Below are 23,698 nucleotides of genomic sequence, written 5' to 3'. Positions count from 1 at the left end.
AGGTACACTTATGTAGAGTACCTGACACACAGTAGGCATGTTTCATGTAAAGTACTTTGCACAGAGTAGGCTCACTTTCTGCAAAGCACCTGACACATAGTAGATGTGCTGTATGAGGGTACCTGGCACACAGTAGGTATATTTTACATAGAACACCCAGCACACAGTAGGTGCACTTTACATAGAGTACCTAGCACACAGTAAGTGTGCTTTAGGTAGAGTACCTAGCACTTAGGAGGCATGCCTGAGGGAGGGTACCCAGTGCACAGTAGGCATGCTTTAGGTAGAACACCTGGCATACACAGGATTTGTGGAGAGTACCTGGCACACAGTGGGTGCACTTCATATAGTATACCTGGCACATTGTAAGCACACTTCATGTAGAGTTCCCAACACACTGTAGGCATATTTTTTGAGGTGCCCAGCACACAGTAGGTGCACTTTACGTACAGTCTTCTGCAAGAGTAGGTTTACTTTATGTGGAGTGCTGGCACACAGTAGAACAAATACCGGTTTCCAGCCCTTTCTCTTCAGTCTGTCTTTTTGGAGGCTTCTGATCCTTTCCACCGTCCTGTGGAACTGTCTTCTGCCCTAATCTCAGGCCCTCATCTGACCCCCTATTTCCCAGATGGCAAGACTGAGCCCACAGGGGGCCGGCACAGCCCACAGACACAGCCGGGGCGGGGGGCAGAACTCCATGCAGGGTCTCCCAGCTCTGCTTCCTCTGTCTGGGCCCTGCCCTCTCCTGGCCCCTGGCCCCTACAGGCTTACCTCCTCACCCCCAGGTGCCCTCTTCAGACTGGACCCCTTACTCCCTGAATCTGATGCAGGTAATCCCCAGCCAGGCCCGTTTCTTTGCTCCTGCCCCCAGCAGTCAGGTCTCAACCGAGGCCCTGGGCTGCTTGGAGGCAGGACTTGAACTCCTGCCGGCGTGTGCAGTCCAGAGGCCAGAGGCTTCCTGATTCTCTGCTGAGAAATAGTACAAACCACCCTCCTGACTCACACATTGAGGGGAAACCCAGATGTATTGGGAGGAGGCTGGCCTGATCCTGTTCCCATGGCACCTGAACTCTCAAGTTGAAGCTTTTACCTGCTGCACCCCAGCTTTGAAAGGGCAGGGAGGCTGTTAACTTGAGGGCCCAGAGTCACCTTTGCCCATCCCTCAACTCACCCCCCCACCCCACGTGGGAGGTGCTGAGTTCTGAGGATCCAGAGCCTAAACTATCTTGATAACACTCAAGTCCCCCTCCCCCACCCACCATTTGGCCCACTGCCAAGTGGGGAGGATATAAGAAGGTGGGCAGGGATTGGATGGCTTAGCCTGGCCCCTGGCAGCCTTGTCCTCTAGGTCAGGGGCCAGAGGCAAAGACTTCCCAATAAGAGGAGAGGAGAGGAGAGGAGAGGAGAGGAGAGGAGAGGAGAGGAGAGGAGAGGAGGTTGTGTGGCTAAGCTGCTCCTGACTGAAGGTACCAGGCTGGGTGTCCTGGCACTGGGTGGGGAAGGATGCTGCTCAGGGTTGGTGGGGGGGCTCCAGGAAGCAGCTGTCCTGGGGTAAGAGGGGCTACCAGTGGGTGGTTAACTATCTCTCGCTCTGTGTCTCCTTTTCTCCCTCTCCCTCTGCCTCTTCCTCTGGAATTCTCCCAATCCTCCTCCCCCTTTGACCCCCCTCATTTGCCCAGTTCCCCGTGCTCACCTTCCCTGCCCCTCCCTGTCCCTGTCCCTCCCATCCTGGGCACCCCCCTTTGTGAGCAGTCCAGGGAGCTCACTTTCTGCCCCACAGCTGGGTCTCAGGAGCTCCCCCTCTGTCCCCTGTGCCCCAGGATGTCACATTGGAGCCTGTCCTGGCTGGGCCTGGGGCAGCTGGTCGCCTCCCCGTGGCTGCTCCTGTTGCTGGCCGGGGCCACCTGGCTGCTGGCCCGCATCCTGGCCTGGAGCCACCGCTTGCATGACATCTGCTGCCGCCTCCGGTGTTTCCCGCAGCCCCCAAAACGGAGCTGGTTTTGGGGTCACGTGGGCCTGGTGAGTGTGGGTGGGACATGGTCTGGGGTATCAGTGTGGATGGACTTCCTGAGGGGCCGGGGGTGGGGATCAGGGGTTGAGCTGGGGTGTGGGTCAGGGGAGAAGCAGGGAGGCTAGTGGAGCCCCTCTTTACTCACTCACTCTTCCACTCTGCCGTCCCAGGCCATTTGCACATCTTTGTCCTCCCACCTTTAGCCTGTTTTGGATCCACTTCCTGCTTCTCTTCCCCACATTAATGTCCCCCTGAGGGGCTCCCGTGGCAGGCTGCACAGGCACAGTCCCCTGGGGTTCCCAGGGCCCATGGCTATCCTGGAGACCTTCTCAGGGGCGCTGTCCAGGGTCCCCTCCCTGCCTGGCCCATTCCCTTCTGTCTGCTCACTTGTCTACAGGAATTAGCTATGACCTCCCTACCCCAGCCCACAGGGGTCTAGCTTCCCACCCACACCCCTTCCCAGGACAGCTTCCTCTCAGCTTCCTCTTCCCTGCTAAGATGTCCCAATGGGCCCATTACGCAACCTGAATAAAGTTAACCACTCACTTCCCCTTGCGAAAGCTTTCTTTCACCCCTCTCCTGCACCCCAGATATTGACTTCTACTGTGGGTCTGCTCATGCTTAATTAAAGAGTTAATTGTTCAATTACTTATCTTCCACCTTTCCAACTAGATAGCTGCTCTGGGGAGCAGACACTAGAGTGCCCAGCCCAGGGGCTGGCATACAGCAGACACTCAAATTAAGTGTTCGATGACGTAGGTGGTAAACTTGTGCTCACCTGCCATGGTCAAGGCCAAAGGATGAGCAGCTAGCTCCTCCCACCCCCAGGCAGGCTGACGGATGGGCACAGCTCACCGTAACTGCCCAGGATGAGGACCACGGCTGGGGGAAGGACTTCCTGTGATTTTACTGCTTATTATAGTTAAGGTCGGAACGGGGGCATTCCCGAGGCTCATTGTGAAGGTTGCCTTAGATTCTGGGTCTTGGAATGTTCTTAGCAAACCCTGGGGGTAGCAGGAATGTTATCAAGTTACTGCTCTCACTCCCCCTCCATGGCTTGGCCATGGAGACTCGTCTGGATCACTCTTCTCTCCTCTAGTTCCTCTTGCTGTGTGAGCTCAGCTGAGTCACTCTCCCTCTCTGGACCAACCTCATCAAGTGCCTCAGGGTCCCTGGGGAGCACAGGGCAGTCAAAAAGGTGAAAATGGCTTCTGTTCACCTGTCTGGAGCGCCTGGGAGTATTTGTCAGGCCAGCATGGGGCATCCTAGAGGGATGGAGAGGGACTGGAGAGGATGCGTCCCCAGGAGCTAACCATGCCATTTCTCCATTTGGGGGATGTGGCCTGGTTTCCTCATTTGTAAAGGGCACAACTGATCAGAGTCCATAGGTTCAGGGAAGATAGATAGGAAGAGATAGATAGATAGATAGATAGATAGATAGATAGATGATAGACAGACAGGATGCTCTATGCACAGCCTGGCAGGGTAGGGACTCATGTGTGGGAGCTGCCCTCTTGACTGATGAGCAGAGTTCACATCTGTCCCCTGGGGTCTGCCAGGGTTGGAAGGTCTGCTGATCCTTCACCATGTGAGGAACTGGCCAGGACATGATAGGGTGTGGGAATGAGCCCCAGTAGAAGTCCTGAGGCCACCCTGCTGACCACAAACCTTCCTCATGGGCACCTCCCTGAGGTTGGAACCACTCCCAGAAGAAAAATCTGACTTCTCAAGCTATGGTCGGCCTCTCTGTGGGCAGAGAGCATGTCTTCTCCCTGTGACCTAGGATGCACCCATGGGATGTGGAGAGGCCTCCAGGACCCTCCTGTCCGCAGAGGGAAGGAGCAGGAGGAAGCAGAGATTCCCTCCATCTGTGCAGAATTTGGATACCCTGTGCACTGTAGAGGCTGCAAGGGGACCTGCTGTGGATCCTTCTGGGGAGGTGACAACCCCTGTCTCCTTGTAGGTCCCCCCCACGGAGCAGGGCTTGAGGGTCCTAACTCAGCTGGTGGCCACGTACACCCAGGGGTTTAAGATGTGGATGGGCCCCACCATGCCCCTGGTCATTTCTTGCCACCCTGACATGGTCCGGAGTGTCACCAGTGCCTCAGGTACTCATGCAGAGCTTGTGGTGGTGGGCGCCTTGACATAACCCAGGGCTTTCAATCTCCTCATCTCCAAGCTTCCCTGCAGCCCCTGCAGGTCCCTGGTCCCTCCTCCCCTCTTCTCTCTCAGCATCTTCCTCTTCCCTTTTTATATTCTCCAACCCCCTTCTCATCCTCTCCTCCCTCCACTGCTGTCTGCTCTCCTGTCCCCACCCTGGTGCTCTCGGCACCACTGGGGCCCCAAGAGGCCTCATTCCAAGGTTCTGTCCTGGAGGAACCCCCAATCTTGAGGAGATGGATCTAGACAGAGAAATCCCCAAACTGGTGAGGTAAGGAATTGGCCAGAAGGAGATGGCTGTGGCAGCCCAGAGGAGAATCAAGGCCTCTGTTGGGACAGGCTGGAAGACTTCTTGGAGGAGGAGTTACTGGACCTGGGTCTGGGACAAGACCAAAATTTTTTTAAAAGCAGAGGGCAGAGTGATGTTGTGGACATCCATAGCATCTGAGGTCCCCTGCTGGGCCTGGTCTCGCTCTCACCCATCCCCAGGGCCAGAGCAATGAGGGTTGGCAGCTGGTGGAGTACCTGGGCTGCTATTTCTGTGATATCCACAGACATTCTGGTGGGTTGGTTGTCCACTGCAGCTTGTCCACTGCAGGTTCATTGCCCTCCTGCTCCAGGCCCCAGGAATCTCCCTAAGGAGAGCCCACCCCAGCCTGGCTCCCTTCCCTTGTCTTCTGCTTCTTCCACCTCCAGACAGACCAGGCTGAGCAGGGAAATGAGCAGCATCTGACAGAGACCTTGGCTTTGACACCCAAATTCTGGGTGAGCAGGGAAGACACCCCAGCTCTCTCTGGCTGCCAAGGTCTCTTTCAGTTGTGAGTGGTGGAAACTCAACCCTATATGGTCTAATCAAAGAAAGGACATCTATTTACAGTGAAGTCCAGGGATGTTGTCTTCAGGTATGGCTGGATCCAGGTCTCAAACAACATCATCAAAATCTGTCTTCATTTTTTTTGGCGGGGGGGGTTCTGTTTTGCACTGTGATGGCTTCATTCTCATTCTTGTAAAGATGAGTCCCAGAAGCTCAACCCCTGTGGAAAAGTCAGCTTATTCCCAACAGTTCCAGGAAAAGTTGCAGAATTCCCTTTAATTTTCCTGGCCTGCACCCCAGGGTCAATTTTTAATTAATTAATTATAAAAGATTTTATTTATTTATTTATTTATTTATTTTTTAAGATTTTATTTATTTATTTGAGAGAGAGAATGAGATAAAGAGAGCATGAGATGGGGAAGGGTCAGAGGGAGAAGCAGACTCCCTGCTGAGCAAGGAGCCCGATGTGGGACTCGATCCTGGGACTCCAGGATCATGACCTGAACCAAAGGCAGTCGCTTAACCAACTGAGCCACCCAGGTGCCCAGATTTTATTTATTTATTTGAGAGAGAGAGAGAGAGAGAGAGAGAGACTGCACGAACTGGTGGGAGGGGCAGGGGGAGATGGTGAAGCAGACTCCCTACTGAGCAGGGAGCCTGATGTGGGACTCAATCCCAGCACCCCAGCATCATGACCTGAGCCAAGGGCAGACGCTCAACTGACTGAGCCACCTAGGTGCCCCAATTTTTCATTTAATCACTGTGGATCTGACTGCCTGGTTTTGGCAAGCATAGGTTCTCAAAACTATTATTTTGGGACTCAAAGCAGTTCAGTGGCTAAGAACAGAGGCTCTGGGTTCAGACAGACCTGGGCTTAGGTCTCAAGAATGTACTCAGTACCTGGGAGGTTGTACGCAAGTGACTTCATCATTCAGAGCCTCAGTTCTCTTATCTGGAAAATGAGGTTAGAAGAGAAGCCAGGTGAATGTGGTGTTTGGGATCCCAAATGGGGAAAGACCCTTTTTGTTTTTGTAATCATGGGACCCCAGTTGTCATATGGATGGTCTGGGGAGGGATCCCAGGAGGAGGCTGGGCTGCTGGAGGGGATTCATGAGGCTCAGGTTGGTCTTGCCCTGCACGTCCTTCTATCCCATGGCCACCTAGAAAGAGTGTGAATTGGGTCCTCTTTGTTCCTCTCCAGATTCAGAGCTCAGAGGAAGGTCTTCTGTACACACAGGACCTGGCAAGGACCTATGGGGATGTGTGCTGCTGGTGGGTGGGTCCCTGGCATGCAGTCATCCGCATCTTCCACCCCACGTGCATCAAGCCTGTGCTCTTTGCTCCAGGTAGACACACCATGGCCACGGCTTACTCACTGCTGAGGTCTTTGTGCTGCTTCCAGCTTGGCTGGTGGCCCAGTTGCAGATGGGGTGGTGGGTTGTGGCAGAGATGCCACTGTCTCTGTCTCACCTGGACCCCCCCGCCAGACCTGCAGTCATGTGTGCTCACGCCTAGGGTGTGATTGTGCAATGTCTGCTGGGTGGCCATGTCTGGTCACATTTATGTTTCCACCTGCCTTCTGGGTACAGCTGGTATACATCATGCTTGATTATACATGGTATATAGTTATACCTGAGACCAAGTGAAGATGCCTTTAGTCATGTCTGGGGCTTGTCTGTGGCCAGGGCTATTTGAGGCATGTGTGGGGTCTGTCTGGTTTTTGTCTGAGATGCCATTTGAGATGTCCAGTTCTCCTATAGGTCATGTCTGGGCCATGTTTGGGGTTTGTCTGAGGTCAGCGACCCAGAGTCCTGAGAAATGCTGAGGGCTTATGTGAGTCTGTCCAGGGCAGGTCTTAGGATATGTCTGTGTCATACCTAGTCCACAGCTGTGGCATTAGTGGGTCATATTTAAGCCCTGTCTGGACCATCTGTGGGTCACACTGAGGTTTTGTCAGGTTGTTTTTGGGTCCATGTCAGAGCATGTTGCATCCTGTCAGTGTGTGTTATGCATGTTGTTTCATGTCAGGACATAGCCCCAACACATGGTGGGGCCATGTCAACTGTTGCAGGAGAGATCAGGGGGCTCTGGGACAGATGAGGTGTCCTACTTTCCCGTAAAGGCATTTTGTGGAGTGCTGATTTGTGTTTGGGTGTTTTGAACACGTTGGACCAGGTAGGAGCCATGTCAAGGTGTGTTGGGGTGTGTTGTGTCATGTTAGGGTGCATCTAAGTACATCTAAGTGTGTCTGCAGGCTCTGCCTTTGCTCTGCTCTGTGCTGCAGCCTGGTCTGGTCTCCCCTCACCTCCTCACTCCTCTCTGTTTCCTTTGCCATTGTTTCCATTCCTATTATGCTGGGCTTGGAGGGGGTATGCAGACCCCTGGTGGGAGCTTCTACCCCCCCAAACCCAAAGTGCATCTCCTGATGGTCCTCATTCATGTCAGCTGCCATTGCGCCTAAGGACATGGTCTTCTACAGCTTCCTGAAGCCCTGGCTGGGTGAGTAACTGTGGGTAAAGGGGACTGGGGACAACCTTGGGGGCCCAGGGAAAGGCACTGCTCTTGTCCACTCCTCCTGGCTGCCTCTACTAGGGGATGGGCTTCTGCTGAGTGCTGGTGACAAATGGAGCAGCCACCGCCACATGCTGACACCTGCCTTCCACTTCAACATCCTGAAGCTCTATATGAAGATTTTCAATGATAGCGTGAATGTCATGCATGTGAGTCTCTTGAACTCAGGGTCCCAGCTGAAGCCTTGGGGGTGATGGGGGCCCTGTGATGTCTTGTCTGGAATACTGGCTCTTCTAGGTTAGCTTTGGGGCCATTGCTCTTGCTCTCTGAGTCTCAATTTTCTCAGCTGTAAAATGGGAATAATGGTCCCCATGTTGCAGGGTGGTCAAGATAATGTAATATAGTCATGTTCCTGGCACATAGAAGATGCTCAGAAGGTGTTAGTTTCTCTGTTTTCCTTGCAAAGAAGCCTTGGAACCTGAGACACAGTTGAATGTATGAACATCACACAGTAGTTATTTCTGAATTAGTGAACCACTTCCAAAATCACTGGTCCCAAACAATTGAGGTTTATTATTGCTAACAAGTCTGTGAGTCAGTTGGCTGGGTCTTCTGGACATGATGGGGTCACATGTACCTCTGATCAGCTGTGGGTCATGTATATACTTTGCAGCTCTGGCCTCTCACATGTTTGGGGCTTGGCTGGCTGCAGGCTGATCTAGAGTGGTCTCAACTCAGACAACCGAACTTTCTTTAATGTGATTCTCTCCCTCCAGAAGGCATTTCAGGTTTGTTCACATGGCTGAGGCAGGGTTCCAAGAGACTGAGAGGAAGCTTCAATGCCTCTTGAGATCTAGGTGTAGGGTTTTTTCACCATGGTCTCTTGGTCAAAGCAAGGCAAAAGGCCAGGATAGAATCCAAAGGTAGTGAGAGAGGCTCCACCTCTTAATGGCAGTTGCTGAAAAATCACATTGCAGAGGGTATGGACATAGGGAAGTGAAGAAATGGAGGTGGAGGTTTTGTAAAGTGCCTGGGATTTTTTTCATACTTGCAAGCTGAGGAGTGAGATTGTTACTGTTTTGTGGATTCTGTCAGAAGACAGGAGACTCCTGTGTCAGAGACAAAGGACAGTTTATTACTCATGGTACAACAAGCACACAGGCTTCTTGATCTGCATTCTTTCTCTAAGTTGCCAAATCCCATGAGGATAACATAGGTGGGCTTCAATGCTTATGCAGTATGTTGCATGACAGGGTAGGGGTACCAGGTTTAGGGACTCTATGACTTTTTAGACATTAGAAGCAAGCCTGACATTTGTCCAGGGGGAAACATTACCTTATCCCTAAAGGTGTTTGCTGCAAACACAGCTGAGAAATGGCTCAAGTATAGAACATCAGGGCCTTGCATTTTTGGGGGCATACCAGCAAGAATGTGCAGCTCATAGTGAAACAAAAGCAAAAATGAACTTTTGGGACTTCATCAAGATAAAAAGCTTCTGCACAGCAAAGGAAATAGTCAACAAAACAAAGAGGCAACCCACAGAATGGGAGAAGATATTTGCAAATGATACTACAGATAAAGAGCTGGTATCCAAAATCTATAAAGAACTTCTCAAACTCAACACCCAAAAAACAAATAATCAAGTCAAAAAATGGGCAGAAGATATGAAAAGACACTTCTCTGAAGAAGACATACAAATGGCTAACAGACACATGAAAAAATGTTCATCATCATTAGCCATCAGGGAAATTCAAATCAAAACCACATTGAGATACCACCTTACACCAGTTAGAATGGCAAAAATGGACAGGGAAAGAAACAACAAATGTTGGAGAGGTTGTGGAGAAAGGGGAACCCTCTTAGACTGTTAGTGGGAATGCAAGTTGGTATGGCCACTTTGGAAAACAGTGTGGAGCTTCCTCAAAAATTTAAAAATAGAGCTACCCTATGACCCAGCAATTGCACTACTGGGTATTTACCCCAAAGACACAGATGTAGTGAAAAGAAGGGCCATATGCACCCCAATGTTCATAGCAGCAATGTCTGCAATAGCCAAAGTGTGGAGAGCCGAGATGCCCTTCAACAGATGAATGGATAAAGAAGACGTGGTCCATATATACAATGGCATATTACTCAGCCATCAGGAAGGATGAATACCCAACTTTTACATCAACATGGATGAGACTGGAGGAGATTATGCTAAGTGAAATAAGTCGAGCAGAGAAAGTCAATTATCATATGGTTTCACTTATTTGTGGAACATAAGGAATAGCATGGAGGACATTAGGAGAAGGAAGGGAAAAATGAAGGGGGGCGGAAATTGGAGGGAGAGATGAACCATGAGAGACTATGGACTCTGAGAAACAAACAGGGTTTTAGAGGGGAGGGGGGAGGGGGGATTGGTTAGCCCGGTGATGAGTATTGACAGGAGTGCACGTACTGCATGGAGCACTGGGTGTTATACGAAAACAATGGATCGTGGATCACCACATCAAAAACTAATGATGTATTGTATGGTGACTAACATAACATAATAAAATTAAAAAAAAAAAAAGAATGTGCAGCTCAGTGACCACGGGCTACCTCTCTCAAAAAGGAGACTTTTTCTTTTTTTAAAAAAAGATTTTATTTATTTATTTGACAGAGAAAGAGACAGCGAGAGAGGGAACACAAGCAGGGGGACTGGGAGAGGGAGAAGCAGGCTTCCCGCTGAGCAGGGAGCCCGATGGGAGACTGGATCCCATGACATGACCTGAGCCGAAGGCAGATGCTTAACGACTGAGCCACCCAGGCGCTCCCAAAAGGAGACTTTTTCTTAATTTATAACAATGAAAATGATGAAAGCTAACATTAAGCACTTACTATTGCTAGAAACTATGTGCACATTCCATGACATATGGTGTCTCATTTGATTTTCACAACTCTATAAGGTAGAGATAATCTTGTCCATTATAGGTGATAAAAATGAGGTTCAGAGAGGTTAGGGAGCTTGCCCACGTTCACACAGCTAGCACGTGAGCTAATAAGTGGAGCTGGGATTTCATCCTGGTTTATTTGACACCAAAGCAAGTCATCTTAACTGTTACTGAAGCTTTGGCAGGTGGAGCCCAGAGAGGGCAATGAGGTGACCAAGGGCACACAGAGTATAGGAGGCAGAGCCAGAATTTGAACCCAGGTCTCCTGACTCCCAGCCATGGGGTCTTAATAGTAACAGCTTCTACTTCTACCCAAGCCTGGTCCTCCTTGGGGATGGGTGCCTGGGGCCAGGAGGCTGGGTCTGGGGGATTCCATCTTGGTGGTTGGTGTTGAGGAGGGCTTCAGGGGAGGCAGGTTCCAGACCCTGCTCTGCTTCCTTCTCTTCCCAGGCCAAGTGGAAACGCCTGGTGTCAGAGGGCAGCACCCATCTGAACATGTTTGAACACATCAGCCTCATGACCCTGGACAGTCTGCAAAAATGTGTCTTCAGTTTTGACAGCAATTGCCAGGAGTGAGTCTCTGCCCCGGGCATGAGAACATAAGGGAGTGGATGGGGAAGGGAGGACTGGTCAGCACAATCAGAGGGGACTTCCTGGAGGAGATGGATCAGAGCTAGACATTGAAGGACAAGGAAGGGAAAGAGAAAGAGTGATCTTTTCAGGTAGGTAGAAATGTTTGATAAAGGTCATGGGGCCACAATGAGCAAAGCATGTGCCACAGTGAAGAGTCACCTTACGAATGAGGTTGGAGGGTTTGGCAGGGGCTGTATCTTAAGGACATTCAAAATCCAGACAAAGGCATATGAACTTTATCCTGAGGTTTCCAGGGAGGCATGGAAGGTGGTTGAGCAGTTGAGGGTCATGGTCAAAGCTGTTCTTGGACATCTGACTCTAGAGAAGACCAATCATTGTGTAGATGGTGGATGGTATTGACATTGAATGCAAGATTAGGGAGGGGCCTGGGTCCATTGACCAAAGGGGAGAAGATAAAGTCTGAATTGCATGGAGAAGGAGGAGGAAAGCATAATGTCCCAGCTGGGATAGGGTGCCTGGGGCATGGGGGCAGCTCATAGAAATGGGAATCAGGGAGAGAAGAAATTCTGGAGAGTCACGTCTCCTGGATCATCCCCACCATGTACCTGTGGGGCCATCTGTTCTCGGATACTCAGTTTTCTGATGGGAGGTAGCTCCCAGCTTCTGGTGGGAGGCATTTTCTCAGTCTTCAGGTGAGCTAAGCTGTTGCCCCCCTTCATGTCCCCATCCTGCAGGAAGCCTAGTGAATATATTGCTGCCATCTTAGAGCTCAGTGCCCTTGTGGCAAAACGGCACCAACAGATCCTCGTGCACAGGGACTTCCTGTACTACCTCACTCCAGATGGACAGCGCTTCCGCAGAGCCTGCCGCCTGGTGCACAACTTCACAGATGCTGTCATCCAGGAGCGGCGCCGCACTCTCCCTGATCAGGGTGTTGATGACTTCCTAAAGGCCAAGGCTGAGACCAAGACTTTGGACTTCATTGATGTCCTCCTGCTGACCAAGGTGGGTTTCTCTGGGATCTGAATTCAAGAGGTAGAATGGACTTTGATTTCAAATTTCAGATTGAAGAACTGAGACTTGATTCAGAGGGCACTGGGGAGCCATGGAAGGTGCTTGAGGAAGGGAGGGATGGATTAGGGATATGTTTTAGAGATGACTATGTGGAATGCAGCCTGCAGGGGACTGCTATGTCTGAAACTGGGAAGGGCCTGAGATTTTATTCTAGTTAATATGGTAGTCTAGTGTGTGTGTGTGTGTGTGTGTGTGTGTGTGTGCATGTGTGTGTTTATTTATATACAAGAACCTAGATCAGAGAAGCCCATTTATTGCTCACAGAAGTAAGGGTAGCCAGAGTAGAATTGTAGGTGTGATTCCCCATTCTAAAATTCTTCTGAGAGCTACATGATGCTTTTATCTGTACATGCAGCCATGCTTCCATCACAGGAGAGGTAACTCTACATTATGAATCTTGGAACTTATGAAGGACTGCTGACAAATCTGCCCCTTCTTATTCTGAGAGGGAGAGAGAGAGAGAGAGAGAGAGAGAGACAGAGTTGGTGTATAAACAAGTCCTCTTCACTGAGAAGGCAAAGCAATGTTTACAGGTTCTGTTGGCTTATTGCCAGGGGAGTTGAAGAATCTCTGGATTTACTATCCTAGAATGTGAGCAAATGGCTCTGGAGCAATGCTCAGTCTCTAACTTCCAAGGGAAGTTGTCATTCAATCTCCTGTAATCCAGGTTGCCAGTTCAATTTTTTTCTGAAAGTCCTCATCAGGTAGAAACATGAAAATATTCATGGATCATTGATTTCTCCCACCAGGAACGAAGGAGGAGGGAAAGAGGCCAAGGAGGAGAGCTGTGGAGTGGGGTCTCTGGTGATAGTGAGCAAAGGAGGTGTAAGAATGTAGGGTGGGCTTGGGTTTTTGGATTGTCTCAGGTTAGGCTCAGGAGCTCTCCAGCTGATACGATTCGGTGTGTGTGTGTGTCGGGGGGGGTGTCTTATTTCTCTCCAGGATGAAGATGGAAAACAATTGTCAGACGAGGACATCCGAGCTGAAGCTGACACATTTATGTTTGAGGGTGAGCATCCCAGTGTGGGACTATAGGGGGGCAGGGGTTTGTCCAATCCCAGGGACTTGGCAGGTTGGCCCTGGACCACCCCATCCCACCTCATCCTCCCCATCCCCCCTGACGCCCTTAATTAAGGGTGCTGTCCACCCTCTGGTGCTGAATAAGCCCAGAGATGTAAGTCTGGCTGCCTCTCAGGCCATGACACCACAGCCAGTGGCCTCTCCTGGGTCCTGTACAACCTTGCAAAGCACCCAGAATACCAGGAACGCTGTCGGCAGGAGGTGCAAGAGCTCCTGGGGGACCGTGAGCCTCAAGAGATTGAATGGTGAGTGCAGGTCATCATGGTTTTTTCCTGAATCTCTCTCATTGCCTTTGTTCCCTAGTCGGGGAAGGGGAAGAATCTTTTGGTTAATTCTGTCATTATTGCTTAGTGAAAATAGGAGTAGAGCTCAGAGACAGGGTGTGTACCCAGCCTGGAGAGCAGGGGAAAGAGAAAGATCTGGGCTGCTGAGAGAATTAGTGACAATGTATGAAGGCAGATGATGCCACTTAGTACATATTCAGTAAGTGAACTTCCACTCCATTCTCTTACTTTTCTCTCTTAAATCACATTTTTTCCCCCTGAACATCTTTACTCCCTAAATGTTTGTTTCTCTCTTGCCTTCTAATTCCTTCCATATTGTTCAGTCCAGGATTCGTTTGGGATATGTGGTTTTAAAATCATTCACTTCTTGTCCAGGAACACCTGCATCTTCATCCATCCAGCCCCCATTCAGAGAACACTGCCACACTGCCTTTCTATTCCCGGTTCTGTACTTTCTCCAATTCTTACTAGTCCATACTGTGTCCTGGAGACCCAAGAAGGAACTGGCCCTGGCCCTTGTCTTCCAAGAGCTCTAGACTGGTGGGGGAATTGTGTAGGGTCAGGACACTCCTGGTCCACATGGGCTGGACTAGGGTGGAGAGTATGAGAGGCAAGCCTAAGGGTAGAGAGGGTGCCTCTGCTGAGACACTGAGTGATGATCAGTAGATATTTGGGTGTGGTTGGGGTGCAGTTAGTTCAAGAGGACAGAGTGGGCAAAAGTGAAGAGGAGCGGAGGAAGGGAAGAGGGAAAGGGAGAAGAGAGGGGGAAGGAGGGAGAAGGGCGGAGACAGAGAGAAAGAGAGAAGGGAGGAGGGGAGGAGAGAGAGAGAAAGAGAGGCAGACAGGCGGACACACAGGGGGAGACAGAAAGAGAAAGAGAAAGAGACACTGACTCATGGTGAGGTGATGTGGCTGGGGAATGGCAGCAGAGGCTGGTTGTGGGAGACTTTAGAAGCAATGTTATTGGCTTCAGTTGTTAACCCAAGGGCAATGGGGAACTGCGGGAATTGTTTGAGCAGGAGGAAGACAGGTCAGATCTGGGTACCAGGAAGATCTTTCTAGGGCTAGTGTGGGGAACATACTGGAGAGGACAAGCTGCAACATGGGGACCAAGGAGGGGATTCTGAGGTCTGGGGCAGGCCAGGGGCTTGGGGATGTTGAGCAGGCATTGAACTGGACATGAGCCAAAGGCAGATGCCCAACCAACTGAGCCACCGAGGCACCCCTATAAAAGAGAGTTTATAATCAGGGCACCTGGGTTAAACGTCTGACTCTGGATTTTCACTCAGGTCATGGTCTTGGGGTTGTGAGATTGAGCCCCATGTCTGGCTCCATGCTCAGCATGAAGTATGCTTAAGATTCTCTCTCTCTCTTTCTCTCTGCCCCGTCCCCCTCCCCCCTCAAATAAATTAATAAATTTTTAAAAGAAAGAGAGAGTTTATAATAGAAATGAACTTTTTCTTAATCTTCACTCTAGGACTAACTCCTGTCAATGATTTCCTATGTGTCCTTCCAGAAGACCTCTATCCTTATACCCACATTTATATGAAAACTATCTCCCTACCTCCTCCAATGGGAATTAAGGTCTATACATTAGCAACGTGTCTTTGAGATCTTTTTTCCCTCAAAACATGAATGTTGGAAAAGTAGTTTTGAATTACAAAAACAATGACAAGAACAAGTTCTTCTTGCCCTGAGACATTATAAAGGAGACTACAGTTATCATTGACCTCCTGCCCCCCAACTGAATCCCCTCCTGTCTCCCTAGGGGTTTCCAGATTCATTGATTTGTCATGTGTCTTTCCATAACTACCTGTCTATCTATACATCTGTCTATCATCTATATCATCTATATCTATCGTCTTTCTCTCTCATCTTCTTGTCCATTAACACAATTTGCATTTCTGTATACATACAGTTTGTAACTTGTTCTATTCACTCAACAGTGTGTCTTACAGCTCCTTCTTTCTGTGTGCTGCATAGCTGTTCATAGTTCACTTGGTTCACCCCTTTAGGTCACTCATGTTAGTATTCTCAATTATACTAGACATTGCTGAATTGCCTTCCAGAGTCTCTGTGCTGATTTACTTTTCAGCCTGCAGTGTGTGATAGGACTTGTGAGCCCTAATTCCTCCTTTTTGATTGCTGTGTAATATTCTACCATAATGGCAGTGATGTAATTTATCTAAACTTCTCCCACTGGTGGATATTTGGATTGTTTCTAGGCTTTGGCTAAAATAAACATGGGATAGTCAACACTGACCCACGCTTACACATGTGAACGTCTCTCCAGTGCAAATTTCCAGAAAGGCAATTGCTGAGTCAAAGACAGTCTGAGTTTTTGTCATTTTGATAGCTATTACAAATCTATTCCTGTCAGCTGAATTTGATGTTGTCAGCATTCTCATACCTTTTTTTTTTTTTCTGGTGTGTATAATTTAATGCATATTTGCAAAATATATTACATATACATATATTAGTATACATATATATACATATGATATACGTTATGTACATATAGTATACATAATATTTTTAATTTTTTATTGTTATGTTAATCACCATACATTACATCATTAGTTTTTGATGTAGTGTTCCATGATTCATTGTTTGTGCATAACACCCAGTGCTCCATGCAGAACGTGCCCTCTTTAATACCCATCACCAGGCTAACCCATCCCCCACCCCCTCCCCTCTAGAACCCTCAGTTTGTTTTTCAGAGTCCCTAGTCTCTCATGGTTCATCTCCCCCTCCGATTCCCCCCCTTCATTCTTCCCCTCCTGCTATCTTCTTTTTTTTTTCTTAACATATATTGCATTATTTGTTTCAGAAGTACAGATCTGTGATTCAACAGTCTTGCACAATTCACAGCACTCACCATGTCACATACCCTCCCCAGTGTCTATCACCCAGCCACCCCATCCCTCCCACCCCACCCCCCACTCCAGCAACCCTGTTTGTTTCCTGAGATTAAGAATTCCTCATATCAGGGGCGCCTGGGTGGCTCAGTCGTTAAGCGTCTGCCTTCGGCTCAGGTCATGATCCCAGGGTCCTGGGATCGAGCCCCGCATTGGGCTCCCTGCTCAGCCAGGAGCCTGCTTCTCCCTCTCCCATTCCCCCTGCTTGTGTTCCCTCTCTAGCTGTCTCTCTCTCTGTGTCAAATAAATAAAATAAAATCTTTAAAAAAAAAAAAAAAGAATTCCTCATATCAGTGAGGTCATATGATACATGTCTTTCTCTGATTGACTTATTTCACTCAGCATAACACCCTCCAGTTCCATCCACATCATTGCAAATGGCAAGATCTCATTCCTTTTGATGGCTGCATAATATTCCATTATATATATATATACCACATCTTCTTTATCCATTCATCTGTCAATGGACATCTTGGCTCTTTCCACAGTTTGGCTATTGTGGACATTGCTGCTATAAACATCAGGGTGCACGTATCCCTTCGGATCCCTACATTTGTATCTTTGGGGTAAATACCCAGTAGTGCAATAACTGGATCATATGGTAGCTCTATTTTCAACTTTTTGAAGAACCTCCATACTGTTTTCCAGAGTGGCTGCACCAGCTTGCATTCCCACCAACAGTGCAGGAGGGTTCCCCTTTCTCCGCATCCCTGCCAACATCTGTCCTTTCCTGACTTGTTAATTTTAGCCATTCTGGCTGGTGTGAGGTGGTATCTCATTGAGGTTTTGATTTGGATTTCCCTGATGCCGAGCAATGTTGAGCACTTTTCCATGTGTCTGTTGGCCATTTGGATGTCTTCTTTGGAAAAATGTCTGTTCATATCTTCTGCCCATTTCTTGATTGGATTATTTGTTCTTTGGGTGTTGAGTTTGATAAGTTCTTTATAGATTTTGGATACTAGCCCTTTATCTGATATGTCATTTGCAAATATCTTCTCCCATTCTGTCAGTTGTCTTTTGGTTTTCTTGACTGTTTCTTTTGCTGTGCAAAAGCTTTTTATCTTGATGAAGTCCCAATAGTTCATTTTTGCCCTTGCTTCCCTTGCCTTTGCCGATGTTTCTAGGAAGAAGTTGCTGCGGATGAGGTTGAAGAGGTTGCTGCCTGTGTTCTCCTTTAGGATTTTGATGGACTCCTGTCTCACATTTAGGTCTTTCAACCATTTTGAGTCTATTTTTGTGTGTGGTGTAAGGAAATGGTCCAGTTTCATTCTTCGGCAGGTGGCTGTCCAATTTTCCCAACACCATTTGTTGACGAGACTGTCTTTTTTCCATTGGACATTCTTTCAGCATTCCCATACCTTTACCTATGGTATTATTGTATTGAATTTTAAATCTTTGCCAATTTTTCATATTTCCTCTTTTTATGAACATTTCTTTAAATAAGAGGTTTAACATCTTTTGCACATTTTGGGGGGCTACTCCCAACACTTTTTAATATTGAGGTATAATTGACATACATTCTATTACTTTCAGGTGTACAACAAATGAGTTGATATTTGTATATATTGCAAAATGATCAGCACAAATAGTCTAGCTAATATTTGTCACCACACATAATTGTGGAATTTTTTTTTCATGTGATGAGAACTTTTAAGATCTACTCTCTTAGCAACTTCCAAATATGCAATACAGTATGATTACCTACAGTATTATTAACTATAGTCAATACAGTATTATTAATGAAAATACAGTAACTATGTAATGCTGTAGATAATATCCCTATGACTTAATTATTTTATAACTGGAAGTTATTACCTTTTGACTCCTTCACCCATTTTCCTCCCACCCCCCACCTCTGGCAACAACCAGTCTGCTCTCTGTATCCATGAGCTTGTTTTTGTTGTTTGTTTGTTTCTTTAGATTCTACCTATGAGTGAAATCATATGATATTTGTCTTTCTCTGTCTGACTTATTTCCTTAGCATAATGCCTGTAAGGTCCATCTATGTCATTGCAAATGGCTTGATTTCTTTTTTTATGGCTGAGTAACATTCCATTGAATATATATCACATTTTCTTTACCCATTCATCCATTGATGGGCACAAGTGGTTTTCATAACATTGGCTATTATAAATAATGCTCCAATGAACATGGGGTTATATATACACTTTTTGAGTTAGAGTTTTCATCTTCTCTGGATAACTACCCAGAGGTGAGATTGCTGGATAGTGTGGTGGTTCTGCTTTTTAATTTTTTTGAGGAAACATCATACTGTTTTCCACAGTGTCTGAATCAATTTACAGTCCCACCAACTGTACAGGGTTCCTTTTTCTCCACATCCTCATCAGAATTTATCTCTTGTGTTTTTAATAATAGCTATTCTAACAGTTGTGAGGTGTGAGGTGAGATCTCATTGTAGTTTTGGTTTGCATTTCCCTGATAATTAGTGATTTTGAGCACCTTTTCATGTACCTGTTGGCCATTCATGTGTCTTTTAAAAACGTCTATTCAGATCCTTCTTCTGCACACATTGATAAGCCATTTGTCTTTCACTTTATGTGAGTGGTACTCACCTTTTTGTTGTTGTTGTTGTTTCTCTTTAAGGTTTTCTCTTTTTTCATATTTACTTATAATAACTCACTTAAAAAAGTAATCCTTTTCTCTCTTGTGTTGCAAAAGATTGCCTTTTGACTTTTGAGGGGCACTTTTGGTTAGTTTTTATGGAGACATATTTGTCCAAATTTTCTTTCACAGCCCTACTGTCTATCCTTATTCTAGGGTTTTGTGGGCTTCCCTTACCAGATGTTAAGGCTTCAGTTACTCACATTTTCTGTTGCATGGGTCTCTTCTCCTATTCTTGCAGCATGCCCACACTGGGTGTTTGTTTGATCACTGCACCTTTGTGGTAGGTCTTAATATCTGGTAGAGTGAGCTTCTCTTCCTTAATCTTTCATTTTTATTTTTTAACAATTTAAAAAAGATTTTATTTATGAGAGAGAGAGCGCACAAGCAGGGGAAGAGGCAGAAGGAGAAGCAGGATCCCCACTGAGCAGGGAGTCCAACGTGGGGCTCGATCCCAGGACCCTGGGATCATGACCTGAGCTGAAGGCAGATGCTTAACCAACTGAGCCACCCAGGCACCCTTTCATTTTTATTTTTATTATTTTTAAAGATTTATTTATTTATTTGAAAGGTGGGGAGGGGCAGAGGGAGAGAGAACCTTAAGCAGACTCTGCGCTGAGCATGGAGCCTGACATGGGGCTCGATCCCACAACCCTGAGATCATGATCTGAGCTGAAATCAAGAGCTAGATGCTCAACCAACCACCCAGGCACCCCCTAATCTTTCATTTTTAAATTGACCTAACGCTTCATGATCTTTTATCCTTCCAGAAATGTTTTAGAGTAAGGTTATCAAGTTCCTAAAGGTATCAGGTAGATTTTCACTTGAACTGAATATATTCTATTGGTTGAGTTGAATATATGATTGACTTGTGGAAACAGATTACTTCATGATATGAACACATACCATCCTAGATTGTGGAAGGAATACTCCCATTTTTGGATATTTGAATACTCTTTAGCCTTTTAATAAAGTCTAAAATTTTTTCTTAGAGATCTTATGCATATTTTGTTAAATTAACTCTAAGACACTTCTGTTGCTATGCTGACTTATATCTTCTATTTGTATTGACAGAAGTTTAAAAATTCATTGGAATATACAGATTTCAATCTCTATATTTTTGGGGGGGCTAAGCTTAATCCAGGTATTTATATCATCATCATCTTTTCTTTTATCTTTTCTAATTGATTGTTATTTCAACATGGAAAACTAATTTTTTAAAAAATTTTTTATTATGTTATTTAGTCACCATACAGTACATCATTAGGGAAAACTAATTTTTTTAATATGCATGTAAATTTTGTGTCCAGTGAACCTAGTAAATGGTAAGCATGGAGTCTCATATTAAAAAAAATTAAAAAGCTCTTGGAATAACTGGGGAGCTATCCAGAAAAAAGTTAATTCAACTTGCTTCTCATGTCTTGTAATAATATAACATCAAGATGGAATCAAATATTTAAAATAAAAAAATTTAAAATAAAATTAAAATTTTATTTTAAACAAAATAAAAAAATAAAAGTGTCTTAAAAGCTCAGAGGAAACTGTGGGAAATTATTTTAGAATTCCAGAATATGGATGCCTTTATTCTCAACACAAATCCCAGGAAATATACAAGAAGAGATTGCTATACTGTTGAATGAAAAAGATACAGAGCAGTGTGCATAATATATAGTATGCTACTCTAAAAATTTTTTAATGCAGAAAAGTAACTCTGAAAGGATAAATAAAAAATAAGAACCTAGGCAAACTGTGAGAATGGGAAATGAGTGGGGTTGAATCAGAGGGGTGGTGTTTTATAGTTTTCCAGTTTGAACCAGTTAACTGTACCAGCTGTTAAAAATTTAAATCACCACACAATTTGAAGCGGACTAAAGAAAAAGAATCTAACCCCCTTACTTTATCTTCAATGTTTATAAAGGTTTTCTGGTGTATTCTCTTGTGTTTTCTAAGCATAGAATCACTATCTGCCAAAAATGACACATTTACCCGTACATTTCAGATTGCATTACTCTCCTTTTTTCTCTTGTCTAATTACATTAGCTAGTATCTCTAATACCATGAGAGAAAGAACATTGGATCTGTTTCTGTTGTTTCTCACTCATTTGGCTTTTGATTTTGCTCTCTTGCAATAAACAATACGTAATTTTTATGCAAATTTGTAAAACTTTTTATGGTTGGCTTTTGGGTGCCGTGTTTTGCTCAGAAAATCTTCTAAAAACACCCAGCTAAATTTTCTCTTCTGTGATATTGCTTTTCTTTCTTTTTTAAAAACCACTTTATTGAGGTATGATTGACATATAAAAAGCTGTACATATTTAATGTACAAAAGTCAATGAGTTTGGAGATATTTGATCCATCTGGAATTTATTTTGGTATAGGGAGAGGGGATCTCATGGGGCACTAGAGGACTGGGGGGGAGGGGGGGAAGGGTCTCTGTTTTTGCTGCCTGGATAATTGTTGGGGGGCTTCCTTAGGGACGACCTGGCCCAGTTGCCCTTCCTGACCATGTGCATCAAGGAGAGTCTGAGGCTGCACCCCCCGGTTACAGTCATTGCCCGCTGCTGTACCCAGGACATCAGGCTCCCAGATGGCCGGGTCATCCCCAAAGGTGCCCACAACCTCAGGGGGAGGATACTCCTGGGTAGGAAGAGGGGCCCATCAGGCAGGGGGAAACTTCCTGACTGGTCCTTCATCTCCCACAGGTGTTACCTGTCTCATTAATATTTTCGCGACCCACCACAACCCATCCGTGTGGCCAGATCCTGAGGTGCTGCCTCCCCCTCCGTCCCCACGGCCCACCCACCTCCTTGTCTATTCCCCCAGGGGGACCTAGGGGAGGGCGCAGGGTTCTGACCTGGCAAATCAAACATCACCTTCCCCCATCAAACACAAGTCTGCCTTTCCCAAGCTGGCTGTCCTGGGAAACCCCATCCAGCAGCCCTGCCTCTCTCTGCTCCCAGGTATACAATCCCTTCCGCTTTGACCCAGAAAACATCAAGAAGAGGTCGCCCTTGGCTTTTATTCCCTTCTCTGCAGGCCCCAGGTGAGCGCAGTGGGCAACTGAGGCGGGACAGGGTGGTGGGGCCAGGGGCCTGGGACTGAGATCCCAGACATGGCTGTGGGGCGTGAAAAGCGGGAAATTGAGGATGGCTCTCCTTCTTTCCCCTTTTCCAGAGGTTAGAGGTAAGGGTTTGGGGAGTGGAGGTTGCGTGGGTCTAACAAGGGCTCCTCGGTGTGGGCAGAGCCCCTTCCCCCTGTCCGCTGGCCTGAGTTCAGGGCTGGGGTCTGGGCCAAGCTCAGGGGATAGGCAAGCCCACATGGGGGTCCCAGGCATGGGTTAGCCCACTTATGGATCCCTGCGGGCGGGACTAGGGGTCCCAGACCAAGTTCTGGGCGCGATGGGACCTGCTGGGGTCCGTGGTGAGTCAGAGCCCTCACTTCCGCCCGCAGGAACTGCATTGGGAAGACGTTTGCCATGACCGAGATGAAGGTGGTCCTGGCGCTCACGCTGCTGCGCTTCCGGGTCCTGCCCAACGAGGAGGAGCCGTGCAGGAAGCCGGAGCTCATCCTGCGCGCAGAGGGTGGACTTCGGCTGCGCGTGGAGCCGCTGAGCTCGGGCTCCCGGTGACCCGCCAGGTCGTGGCTTGGGATCCACCCAGAACCTACACGCCTCGCTTTGCAGAATCCCAGGAATAAAACTTTGAGGTCTCCTCTGCCCGAGCCTCATCGAGAGCCAGCAGGGGGCGCTTGGGACCTGATGGAACGCTAGGGTCAGGGAGGCTGGGTGGAGAGGAGGCAGGTGTCTGAGCCCAAAACCCTGACAGTCTTTCCAGCTGACCACAGGCCCCCATTTTGATTGCGGGTTCTCCCAGAATCCAACCTGTGGTTACTCCAGATTTCCAAAGAACAGACAGAAAATAGAACAAAGAAAAGCATGCTAAAACTCTAACCTAAGTGGTCTCAATTCAATAACTGGGAAGGGGTCTTCAAACTGCCTGCCAGCACTCCATCCATATGATGTGGTTTGAAGTTTGGGGCTCAGAGCTTCCCCCCCCAAGAAAGAATTCTTGAGGTCTTTGGTGCAAAAAGGTGGTTTTATTAAAGCACGGGGATAAGAGCTGCTGCCCTGGGATTGTGAGGAGCAGCGGATTATATACTTTGTGAGTTTGGGGAGGTAAAGACAAAAGGAAATATCCAAAAATGAGTTTCATATGGTAAAGAGTCACAGGATACTAGAGGCCTAGTTATTATCAAGCTAAGATTGTTTTTTTCTCTAGCATTAATATTAAGAGTTGGGAGTTTCCTGGAGGAATGGTATATTCTGCCTGCCTGAAGTATTTGTCAGTAGGCTGCAGGTCATAAAGATATTTAATTTTATCTACATTTCCTTGTGCCTTTGTTCCCCACATCATTTACCCCTGAACAGTCTTAAATCTTTAAGGTTGCCGAGGATGGAAGTCTTCTGTAACTTCTTCCTGCTGAATAGGGGCATAGAGATGTTCTTACCTTTGGGTCAACATTGGTCAGCTGGGGAATTTATATATAGGAATTACCAAAGACAGAGGCTGCCAAACCAAGGTAGATAACATATATGAACCTCCTTGAGTAGAAAGGATTATCTGTCTGATGGAAGTTATGGCAGTGAAGGAGCCTTGACACCAGATAGGGAGACACCAGAAAAGACAACAAATTAGGTTAATATTATAATGAGAAAG

The 23,698-nt window shown here is 47.0% G+C and overlaps 1 protein-coding gene across 6 annotated transcripts; it reads left to right on the top strand.

Moving 5' to 3' along the window:
* The first annotated feature begins 1,308 nt into the window (after positions 1-1,308).
* Positions 1,309-23,360, top strand: LOC118533719 (cytochrome P450 4F3-like). Of its 6 annotated transcripts, none has more exons than XM_036089154.2 (13): positions 1,309-1,466; positions 1,821-2,019; positions 6,187-6,331; positions 7,431-7,484; positions 7,578-7,705; positions 10,862-10,983; positions 11,740-12,010; positions 13,022-13,088; positions 13,275-13,404; positions 21,458-21,591; positions 21,686-21,750; positions 21,944-22,026; positions 22,434-23,360. In XM_036089154.2, exons 2-13 carry the CDS (start codon positions 1,822-1,824, stop codon positions 22,609-22,611), a joined length of 1,575 nt encoding a protein of 524 aa, XP_035945047.1. In that variant the 5' UTR covers positions 1,309-1,466; position 1,821; the 3' UTR covers positions 22,612-23,360. The 6 variants fall into 6 exon arrangements, 5 of the variants coding, with proteins under 5 accessions (XP_035945047.1, XP_035945045.1, XP_035945048.1 ...); XM_036089152.2 differs by having other exon boundaries at positions 13,245-13,404; XM_036089155.2 differs by lacking the exon at positions 6,187-6,331 and adding an exon at positions 3,975-4,119.
* Positions 23,361-23,698: the final 338 nt, after the last annotated feature.

This window comes from Halichoerus grypus, chromosome 1 (assembly GCF_964656455.1).
Source record: "Halichoerus grypus chromosome 1, mHalGry1.hap1.1, whole genome shotgun sequence".
In the NCBI taxonomy this organism is placed as follows: Eukaryota; Metazoa; Chordata; class Mammalia; order Carnivora; family Phocidae; genus Halichoerus; species Halichoerus grypus.
The sequence above is the reverse complement of the archived record's forward strand: the minus strand, read 5'-3'. Positions and strand labels throughout refer to the sequence as shown.

Coding starts and splice junctions, on each gene's coding strand:
- LOC118533719 (XM_036089152.2), top strand. CDS start 1,822: ATGTCACATTGGAGCCTGTCCTGGCTGGGCCTGGGGCAGCTGGTCGCC. Junction 10,984..11,739: donor TTTGACAGCAATTGCCAGGA/GTGAGTCTCTGC, acceptor CCCATCCTGCAG/GAAGCCTAGTGAATATATTG. Junction 13,405..21,457: donor GAGCCTCAAGAGATTGAATG/GTGAGTGCAGGT, acceptor GGGCTTCCTTAG/GGACGACCTGGCCCAGTTGC.